Source organism: Strix aluco, chromosome 3 (assembly GCF_031877795.1).
Source record: "Strix aluco isolate bStrAlu1 chromosome 3, bStrAlu1.hap1, whole genome shotgun sequence".
Classification (NCBI taxonomy): domain Eukaryota; kingdom Metazoa; phylum Chordata; class Aves; order Strigiformes; family Strigidae; genus Strix; species Strix aluco.
The window spans coordinates 102565932-102578070 of NC_133933.1; the positions used below are offsets into that span (position 1 = coordinate 102565932).

The 12139-nt window shown below is 32.5% G+C and overlaps 1 protein-coding gene across 1 annotated transcript in view; it reads left to right on the forward strand.

The window, feature by feature from the left end:
- The window catches only part of EYS (eyes shut homolog), a 1110009-nt gene that overhangs the window by 423049 nt on the left and 674821 nt on the right, over positions 1 to 12139 (forward strand). The window contains exons 16-17 of the mRNA XM_074819828.1: positions 10889 to 11011; positions 11507 to 11620. Coding sequence (XP_074675929.1) covers positions 10889 to 11011; positions 11507 to 11620 — 237 coding nt within the window. The remainder of the gene's footprint in view (positions 1 to 10888; positions 11012 to 11506; positions 11621 to 12139) is intronic.

The window sequence follows — 12139 nt, forward strand, 5'->3', positions numbered from 1 at the left end:
AGACAGTGCCATCAGTGCTATTTGTAAACAATCTGTAAGTGGTTGGTGATGTCTTCATCGTCTCTTCTTCTGACTGTTATGTGTATATATGCATAGCTATAGATATGCACACCAATGCATACCTGTACGCATTTATGTATGTGCACATGTACAGAATCTCTTCATATGTGCTTTCACAATATTTCACAGAATCACAGAATCATTTAGGTTGGAAAAGACCTTGAAGATCATCCAGTCCAACCATTAAGGTAACATTGACTACACCATATCCCTCAGCGCTATGTCAGAGTGCTATTTCTTATCAAAGTAGATTATCTTGATATTTATTATACTTGCTAAATAACTCTATTGTTCATAAACTTAATGGAGGACACACTCCAATAAGCAATACAGTTCTTTAAAGAGAGTTCGAGGAATTGAGTAACACTGCACATTTGTTAATGACATCTAGATAGGCTCAGCAAACTTTTTATTTTAATGCAGGCTGTACTTTTCTTTTTTAGGAACACAGATAAATTTATATAAATTAATTCTGCCAAACACTTCAGTTTTTCTTATTTATATATTCAGTCATTCAGTTTAGGCAATTGCAGTGACATTGGTGCTTGATGCTTACAAAATGAAAAGCTATAAATGTCAAGGCAGCAGAAAGACATCAGTTTGCCTGTTTTCTCTTTTCAATGTCAGAAGAATTGTAACAATTTTGTAGTGTAACATTATTCTACTTTTAAGCCATATAGAGAATGAGCAGTTAAAATACTAATGTACGGTATACATAAGATTTGTAGATCAAATTTTGAGATAGACATACATTTCCCTTCTTTCATTATTTTCACTAGAAGAACAAGATGACAGTGCAGTCCACGCTTATAATTGTCATACTTTTAAGTTGCCATATATGTTTTAAGTTGTAATGCAAACCCTAATATACACGTTCCATGCAAAGGAAAATCTGCACTTCAACATTTATGTGAATAAAAACACTGGTAAAAAAGAACCCAGTCAGTCATTTCTGCAGTGGTCATGTAATTGCACAGACACTGTGTATTCAAAGAGTGTGTTATGATGTAATACATAACTGTGTATTCTGTACTACACTAGCAACTGTACCTTCTATTTGTTTATATTGTTTCCAGAAGCACAGTAAGATTTTAATTTTTAAACCTAATCTTTATTACCTGTTAAAAAGGGGACATAAATATATAAGCACAAACAAAACTCTTCAATTCCTACATATGTGAGATTTCATTATATTATTCTTACACAAATAAGCATTTAATGAGCTTTTGCACTCAAAGACTGAAATATGTATAATTTTGGTAAATTAAAAAGAGGTGAAACAAGATACGAATTAAAAACATTTATTCAAATAGATATACCTTTTAATGACACACAGTTTTTACAAAAGGTAAGAAGCAAATGGGGAAGGAAGAAAATTCACATGATGTCATTGAAAACCATTCATTATACACCAGGACATACTAGGCAGCATAAAGAAACATTTAACCATGTATAGGAGAAGGAAAAACATGGAATCCAAAAGCACTGTGATGAAAATAGGAAACAAGATACTAAGAAAGGACAAATGAGAAGAGCAACATATTTTCCAAAGTTCATTAAAAAGTCTCTTACAAGTGTTTGATGTTAAGGGAGGCTGTGATGAAGAAAGAGAAAATAAACTTAGATTAAGAGAGCACATGGTAAATTTCTCGCTGTTGTGAAAGGATCCAAACTTATTAGGTGTAATAGCTTTACTAAGTCACTTTCTCTTTTATAATTTCAATTATCTTCCTGTGTTCCTTCCTTTATCAGTATAATGCTTCATGCCAGTGGTAAGTGAAATTTTCCTGCAATAGAACAAGAAAAATTGCTGGCTTCATCTATTTTTTCCAAAAAAGTGCTGTCATTTATGAGGCTAAAAATATAGGAAAAAAAATTCTATTGATTAACAGCTCATTCTCAACGTCAATTCAATCCTCCAACCCTAACAGATGACTTAAAAATTTGACATTTTTCTAATAGATACAACACTATTTATTTCAAAGTGGATAATAAGACATTGAGCTACTGTTAACAAAAGCAGACACAAAACCGTGATGTCTTGAGAAATACTGTAATAACCCATTACAAATCCCCCAGGTGAAGAAATATCTCTATGACAGCCTTTAGCTTAAGTCTGTTCATTTCAAAAACTACTGTAACAGCAGTAACAGAATGGAAGGGAATCATCTGTTCTGTCAATATTAAACAGTTATTTTAAAGACCTGTTAAAACTGTCATAGCTGTCTTTCACAATTCACCAAAGCTACACACTTCTACAAAGGATTTAACTCCCCAACTGTTGACTAATTTTTCATTTGCTGTTTCTTATATTTGGCATCTCTACAGTTTTCTATTGTCTGAAACATTTATGGAGTATGTTACCATATTTAAGTGCTTCTTGCTGATAGAATGAGCCCATTCACATATAATAAGAAATTAATAAGATCACCCTAAACAAACAAAAAATAAACCCCTAAGGTTGATTACTCAGGAAAACAAACGAATCAGATATAGAAAGCCACTTAATTCCCTTTCACATCTGAAAAACCTCAAGTTTCGTTTGTATTAATATAATCTATGTGGACAAGAGGAATCTGAGGTGTAGCAGCTCCATATTTCTACCCAACAGCTTTTTCCAGTATGTACCATAAAAATGGTGTCTCTCACACCCCCATTCTTCGTACATATGATCCTTTTGTCAATGACATGCACGGATGTCATTATAACTATACCTTCATGTGGAAAATAGATACCTTTCATTGCCATATGAATATTTAGAAGAAGGCCATCATGAACAAAACTTAAATGATTCTATCTGGAAGGGTAAGCATGCAAGATTAGCTGCACAGACAACTGACTACATGTAGAAGGGTATCTGGGCTTATTTATAGTACTGTCATTGGTGAGGAAGACAAGAAGTAAATTAAGACACTGATGGATCTCTCACAAAAGAGCTGTTTATTTGCACTTTCACTGTTAAGAACTGTCCAGAGAGTAATGCATGCTATATAGAATCTATAATAGTGTAGATAATTACAGTTTTGTATTTTAAAAAAATATTATTTTACTGCAGAGAGTAACTACTTGTGCATATTGATTTTTTGGCCATGGATATTTTAAAACTATGTTTTCAATATCTCACATTCCACCAAACTTTCTATCTTTAACAGCTCTTAGCTTGTTTCCAAAGCATACCTTGGAGAAAATAAAACTTTGTTCCCCATTTCAGAGAATGAGAAACAAACACAAAGTTACTGAGCTGTTAACAAAAAGTCTAAATTGAATGCACTGTTAAGTGTAAGCTTGCCTATTTATAGTTACCATGCAGAGGCAAGTACCTGAAAGTTTTCACTCTGTCACGTAAGCCAGCTTTAAGCAAGCAGGGACTGGAAGAATAATGAGTAATAATTCCTCATCTCTTTTCCCTTCTACATGGTCAGACAGAGGTGGCCAGAAGGCGGCAGACATGATCAGAGACAATGTTACGAGTATTTTTATATTAGAATGCTTTGTTTCAATATACCTCCCCAAAACTACCTTGGACAATGGTTCACAAAACAGCTATGCAAAACAGTTCCTTAAAGGAAAATTAAGACAGTAATCTATGCCACTTAGCATCCCACTTAGAGATTCCATAATGTTGAGAAATAAAGCATTTGTCACTAAGCAGGAACACTCATACCTGACCCAAAAAAATGTATATATGTGCATGGTGTGAGGTATGGGGGTGTATAAACATGCACACCAACACTCACATACATAGTTTTCCATCATTTCCATCATTTTTTCTATTAGGTTTTTTTTTTTTATTTATTTTACAGACCTCCAAAGTTTGAGTTTTTGTCTACCCATTGCTCTGCTCAGTCCTTCACATTGACACAATCTTTGACTCCTCTTTATCTTCTGTTTCTGATATTAGAAATGCACATAACATTTATTTTCAGACATCCTTTTCCAGAGAACAGTTATAGACACCTAAAATTTTGGTCAATATGCTTAAAATCATACTATTTGTATAGCACTTAAAATGATAATCAAACTATGGCCTTCTTGCAAAGTTAGTATGCTGTGTCTACTCAACCTAAATTTTGTATTTTTGGCTTATATGTTTAACAGTTGTTTAGTCCAAAACTTCTATTTATGGAAAGTAGATAACTAATAAGTGATTTGTCTAATACATGTCTAAATATATTCAAATTTATAATCAAGGACCTAAAGATTTTGGAATTATGATCTGCTATGTTGTTTCGCAATCTCTGATTTTAAAAAAGAAAAATAATATGGAGAGTATTTATATGGACAAAACCAGAACGGTCTTTGTTCTACTGACAATTTTTTAGCAATATTAACATTCCTTATTTTGGATAGCATTTATTCTTTTCCTTTGACATTTCCATACACTCATTTAATTCTTCATCTATGTTTTTGTTCTGTCTTTACACTTTCCTACCCTTCTCTAAAATAACTTCCTTCTTCAACAATTCACTGCCAAACTAATCTTCTGGTCCTGCAACGTAGAGACAAGTAATTAACATTTGTTCAGTTTTCATTTTCTATATCTCTATTTGTATTAGTAAGGAGTAAAAATATTGTACGACATTATTGACATTGTCATCTAACATAATTGCCTGTCCAGACCTTCAGCAGTCTATAGCTGTTGCTTTATGGGATTTAATCACCTACCTTTTCTTCTTTTCCCTAATCTGTTACCAGAAGGAATGTTGGGTTTTCTTCAGCTTTTCTGGTATCATATGATGTTCTAACCTGATAAGAAATGACGGATCATATTTGGATCTTATAATTTTATTATCTTTGAAAATTTCAAAAGATAAACTAGAAGATATATGATGGATGAAAGGGCATGTCTATGTGCTTTCTCTCTGTCCAACAGGTTGCTTGTCAGCAAATTCTAAAAAATAGTTCAACCCCAAAATTTTGGTTGTATTTTATCTGCCAAGCTTAATACCATGAATGACATAAAGAGCAGGCTAGTATATGTTTATTTTTATTTTTTCATTTGTCTTCCTGAATTTTACTTTTAAAAATTTTTACACTCCTGAGGAGATTCATGCCCAACTTCATGTTGCACTTCAGAAACCATTCTCTTTTAAATAAAGTAATTGAACTTACTTTCTGTAGCAGATGTAATTTATCTCTAAAATAAGAATATTGCACTGAAGTGCTCATTATTTGATCCAGTATCAGATGACGCTATGGGAGGCAGCTCATCCTCTTATCTCCTTATTCTGGTCACATAAATTCTGAAAGGCAGGCAATACCTCCAAGATGTGATTGATGGAGGATAGCAAAACTGCCCACTGCTTGTGCTGATTTTACTGGGAGCTGATCTTATTTTTAGAGATGTTAAGCTGAGTTAAACTTTGTGTAATTATCAGAAGTTAGAAAATACATATTATTTATTCTTATTGTTTATATTATTATTTTTATATAAAAACATAGCTGATCACATATATTTGGTTTCTATAGAAATTCATAGGTATTTATTTCCAAGAAATATTAACAGTTTGGAAATGATATAGACCTGTCAAATAAATATAAGCTTTGAAGACGCAAAAAAAAAAAAAAAAGTAAATTTTCTCCATCAGTCTCCATTACTGGCTTTAAGGAGATGCTGTTTTGAATTAGTTGTGTACTCTGTTGAGGGAATGAAAGAGCTATTTCTCCTCAATCAGTCTTAATTCTTTCCACTAGAAACTCTTCCTATTTTTCAGAAAAAAAGAAATAGTATGATAGACACAATAGAGAGAGTTTTTGATGGTGATACACATTAAAGTAAGGCTATCAAAAATAAATGGTACTGGATATATGATACATCTCTAAAAGTAAGTAATAACATCAAGCAATTATAAATTAATTCCCTTAAAAGGAAGCGTCGAAGAACACTACTGAAGCAGAAAAAAACCCTCAAAACATAAGTCATCCCCTATATATTCTATTAAAGCATGACTGTTGCATATATCAGCATTGAAAAAAGGACACAAGGAGAAAGAGGTGATTGGTTTTTGTTTTAATTCTAGACAGGCCAAAATATTCCTGTGTAATCTACCTGTAAAGTATGAGAGAAAAAAACACAAAGTCCTCTAAGAAATACACTTTTACAAAACAAGCATTCTTAAAAAACCTTTTAAAGAGGTTTTTTTTTTTCCTCATCTTTCTCTTTTATAAGAAGAAATACTGTTCTGTTTTCTCACTGGTGGAGCACCATGATTTTAATTTGAGTTAACCTGTCTATTGGTGCTCTAAATCAGGTGAGAATCAAGGCATGTTATTTCTTTATTTTATAACTAAACTAGCAACATGTGAGTTTTTTACTTCTAGATTATTTATCTATTCCTCTGCACAAGTATTATTTTTTATGTTTAAAAATGCCACTGGCCTAGACGTTGAAGCCAGCTGTTACATAGTGACCTACTAGCAGCATAACTGATTTTGCCTGCTTTGGAAACAAATGTCTCAAATATTTATTTTGGTCTTATTACACAGAATTTGTTTTAAAAAATATCAAAGCAGCATGTACTGTGACTCCTTTATAGAGGGAGGAGAAGAGCATGTCTCTGGAATTTAGTTTTAATCATCTGCTGAAGTTTTACCATTTTTCAGGTACTGTAGTTATGTTTCCTTAAGTGATATCATATTAGACTGATCTCTGAGATGATGAAACAAAAAAAAAATATATATAAAAGAATCAAAACTATTTCTATTAGGCAATTTCTTACTCTCATTTTTTTCATTATGCAGAAGGGAATTTATAAATGTCATCATTTTTGCATATAAATTACAATAAGAGATTATATAGGAAAGGATAATAAATTACCTATTGGTAATAAGAAACAAGGTATGGACTGTGACACACATCACCTGATCACCATGTTTTGACATCCTCCCAAAAGAAGCCACAAGTACTGACCACTTTGTCACTTTCTGGTAAAAAGAAAATGGATAACTGCTATTATTTCATAAGGTTTTCTTTTTCCTTTCTACTTCTGTGGCTGTATTATTCTGCAGTTGTAAAATAGCATTAGGTCCTGGTTTTATGCATCATACCACAAAATGATAAGATAGTCTGACACATTCCAAGACAGCAAGAACAGTCAGAATAAAAACTTATTCTGTGGCTTCTTAGTGTAAATAATAAAGAATCTGAAGTTGCCTGCTGTGGTACAGTAATCAAACTTCTGTTGTAATAGCTATAAGTCTTCTGGTGTATTTCTGTAAAATGTATAGAGTATGCCTCTGTTCTTACTTAATCCTTTTTCTCTAGGTCTAATCCATCTTTTAGTGGAAATGACAAAAGTGTTCCTACAGTATTAGAAGATGCATTTGGCCTTTGTGGCCCTTTTCCTAGGCTTGAGGGTAATTCTATAATTCTAATCTAATTGCTGAAGTTCAAATTGTCTTTACTGAGAATTAGTGGGTTTTGATCTCTGAGTTCCAGAAACCACATACATAGCAAGGATACAATAGAGAAAATTGCATCTTCTAATGTATCTTTTATAGGTGTGACTGGTCACTTCAATACAGCAATCACATGTATTTATTAGGGCAGATAGTCACAACAAAACCCTTCCCTGTTACATTGTCTGAGGCAACAGCAGCATTTTTTCCCTGTCTTTCATCCAAAGTTGATTTTTATTCTTTATTATCCTTTCTCTATTTTGATCAACTATGCTATTATTAGTTGCATATTTTTTACAATTTTTACATTTTGTATAATTTTGCAATAAGTACAGTTTTTATATTTGAAATTCTAGAGGACCCAAGCAAAAGTAGGATTTCATTATGATAGGTGTTGAATGACAAAACCAATAATAATCTCAAACCCCAAATTAATAAAATGGCTTATATGTTGTTATTATTATTACATCCAGTGCAAATAAGGAGAAAATAGTAACCTATTAGTATGTAAGAATCTTACTGACAGTGAAAATATTGTCTGGGTTTTAAATTTATTAATTTACATTTATTTAAAATTATTAAATTCTGACATTCGTTTCTTTCATTCTATGTAACTTTTTCCCAGCTCTAATTTTAACAGGAACCATATAACTTTTTCCCCAGAAGTAATATTTATTCACAAGAGTGAATGAATGCACATCAAATCCTGCTGGCCCTGACAATAACCATTAATGTGAGGTTCCAGTTAATAGCTTCAGATGTACCTGCCATCCAGAATATAAGAAGCCATGTAGTGAAATTTCCATGAATCTCTGTGTGGCCAGACTATGTCAGAATGGATCACAATGCAGTGATCTCCCTGGAGAGTTTTAGTGTCACAGTCTGACTAGCGAAAATCACTCTTGTCATGAGGCATTTGGATTTGTCAGAAAGAAATGTCTGAAGAATGTAAATTCTGCTTTTCTGAAAAAAACAGTATTTTAAACACTTTGCTCGTAAATTTCCATTATCTAAATTTATCAGGTATCTTGAATGTCTGTAGAAGAAGAATAAGCTGACACTTGCTCATTTCGCTTTATAGGAAATAGTATATTCTTAAATACTGCTGCTGAACCTGTTTTGATGAGAAACTTTATACAAAACCAGATGTTTAATATTAAAGTTGAGCCCTGAAACTTCCACCATTCATTCTTCAACTTAGTATAGGAACTTAAGATATATTTGTCCATGCTCCAGTACTTTGATAATTAATTCAAAACACAGAAATAAAAGCACACATATGTTAAGATCTTTATTTCCAATCTATAAAGTTATCATGAATATTCATTTTTAGTTTGTCAAACAAATAAATCATGTTAGCTTTTCTATATTCAGGATCTCCACTTGGACGGCAGTCACATAGCCACATGTAACAGTTATACATATATCTGTGTATAACTGTTACCAACATTGATTAATGTTTCCATTTTACTTCTTTATCATAATTTTTTATATTAGTTTTATGTAGTACTTCAGTAAGCAGATGTTAACATCTATTTACAAAGGCAAAAATGAGATGTTTAGATTTTTAATAGCAATCAACAGGGAAGAAAAGTTTAGCTGTGTGGGGACATTGCACAGCTGGTGTTTGGGATGGAATAGAAACATAGCTTGAAGACACCTTTCTGCATGTATTGATTTAGAAACCAAAGTGACAGCATGTATAGGGCAGTTTTAATATGCATTGTTTTGCATTCATGTCTCAAAGGTTTGTTATACAAGCCAGGATTTCTAAAGCGCAATATGTTTTAGCACTTTACCCTGACAGTCAGAAGTTGCTGTCTTACCTCATCTAACCAGCTGTTTCAAAGACTAAAAAGTTGTCCAGATCAGAAGCTCTTCAGTCATGCCCTAAGGACATGGTTTATATTTCTTTTAATTTGGAGACTATGCTAATCTAGGCCCAAGCAGGACTGAACTTTTAAAATTTTGTAAGAATTTATTACTCTGGATCTGCACTTAATAAATGCTATAAAAACAGGGTTATTTTATTTTTTAAAGCTATCACAGTAGCTGTAGGAATACAGATTTGTTTGATCATTTTCGACAAAAGATCCTGCCTTTTTCCCCATATGTAAAACGTTGATGAACTCAAGGTCAGGTATGAGACAACTTGATGGCATACTAGAATCTGTTCCGCCAATACCTATGCTACTGAAATGTCATTCCTTTATAAATCTTTTTTAAAATTAAATGTGAAGTTCAGATCTTCAGCCAGATTTGGTATCCAAGTTTGAAGACATTGGAATTAATTATATTTAGCTCACTGAACCAAATCTCTGGTTTGTCTTTAGTGGCTTTTCATGCTGTAATTGTTAAATTATAATAAATTGGTCCAGTCTCTTTTGATCTTTGCTGGAACATTATTTTTGAAAAAATCTAAAACTCTTTAGAAACTTTTTAAGTGCTCGATTAATAGGAGAGCAGTAAACTATATTTCTTATACTTTAACTTACTGATTTTTTATGAAAAAAGTTACAAAAAAATGTCTAAAGTTTGAAACCTGGCATTTATATTCAGCACTTGGATCCTAGGTCCACACATAATGATTAATTTTTAAAATTGCTTTATATCAATTAATAAAAAATATTTGGTGGGTTTGAGAACAACTATTTTTCAGTGAAACAAAGGATATTTACTTGCAACTGTTGTGTATGTTCTAAAATAAAGGTGCTGGCATCAATGAACCATGTGATTTTCTTGCTGGATGATGTCTTCAGAAACTATAATACCATGGCCAATATACCTTAAGTGTAAAATGTAAATTCATATTTTATCTTTGAATTTCTTTTTAAATTTTGTTCATATGTAGCCCTCAACAGGAAACATGGATGTTCAGTGTTTCACAAGATTAGGTTTCATATTAACTGTATGTTAACTGGTTAAAAAATCAATACCAATAAGCTGCCAGACCTGTTAGATCTTTTAATATCTGCTTTATAACAGAACATATTGGGACAATTTTCTTTTTTGGCTTGGAAACATAGGATGTTTTCTTAGTGTGGTGTACAGAACACAACACTAAAAAATGAGAAGGCTTTTATCAACAGTGTGCTTACTGATATTTCAATAAAATTAGGAATATCTGCATAAAACCACTTGAAGAAATTGACATTCTATCAAATTCTCTTGAAGACCTGTTGTATCTTGAATGGCTTTATTATTATTGCAAGCAGGGCTTTATCATACAGTTCTTCTGTTCCATTTAGAATTTTGTATACAAAACTGACACTTTCAAAGAAACTGGAATATTTGACTATCCTAAATAAAATTTTGAAATGTAAGTAAAGAACACAAAAGACCTTAACAAAATTGGTCTCTCACCTGACTCTTTTCTAAGACTAAATGTGATAAAAGTTTTTGTATCTTCTGTTACTCTATTTTTCATCAGGTTTTAGTGGTCAGTTTTGCGAAGCACATGTTGCTGCCTGCCTGTCACAACCGTGTGGAGCCTCCAGCATCTGTCAGGATATTTTGGGTGGCTATCTTTGTTTCTGTGCACCTGGTTTTATAGGTGGGTTCAAAGGAGTGTTGTTTAGTATCTGCTTAAGTCGGTCCTAAACCACAGAAAGAAGGTTATTCAAAAGTAGCAATACATCTAATTTGACAGTGTGCTTCTGGTTCAGGCAGAAGCAACTTTTGTTTCCTGGCACACAAAAGTACTTGGCTATGTAAGAGTATTCAGCTGTAAAAAATACTGACAAGTGACTCTTCAATAACTCTTACTTTATACTATTTTAGACAGGGTGTCTGTCTTACACTGATGTGATTGCAAGCCCCAACTGTATGCAAGTTGGACTTAATTTATCTGAACATTATATATTGTATATATATATTTCACACTTTTGCCTTTAATCAACAAGAAATTAATTTCCCAAAGACAATTTATGGCTCATTGGTAAAAGTTCCCTGTCTCTAACCTCAGTTATTTCATTTTGATGTTGCTGCTTGCACTGGTGACTCACCAGTGGCATGTTCCTAATGAAGTGAATCCTTCACTTGTTTCCAGGTAATAACTGTGAGACTGAGGTGGATGAGTGTCTTAGTGACCCTTGTCGCAATGGAGCTACTTGTGTTGATCACCTGAATGCCTTCAGTTGCATCTGTCAGGATGGATTTCAAGGTATTAAAAAAATCCATAGAACTATAACTTCTAAATCTACATTGAGTCTTACACCATTTTTTTAACATAACAGATGAGATGCATGTATACTTTTAGTGTCATCTGAAGTTATAAATATGTAAATTCAGCATAAGTGCATCTTGAGTAAAGTTATCTACCCTGTTTTCATGACAGCATGGAACTAGGTGTTTGCTGATAGGTGGTGGCTTAGCTGTTTAAAATGGATCAATGGGGTTCAGTGAAATTTTGTATATACTGTTTTCTGTAAACTTTTTAAACTGTTGGCAGATTTAATATAATACAATCAGAGAAAAAAGGTTTCGTTCTTGGCATATTTGTACAATTTATATGATAAGTGGATGCATTAATATCTGCAGCTATTCTTTGCTTTCAACTCAGATTATGAATTTAAAGTGCATCCATTTTATTTTTAGTGCATCATTTTTTAAAGATCACGGATTCTTAATCATTGAAATACAAAGAAATCTATAATTCAAATGTCACAGGGCAAAATATTAC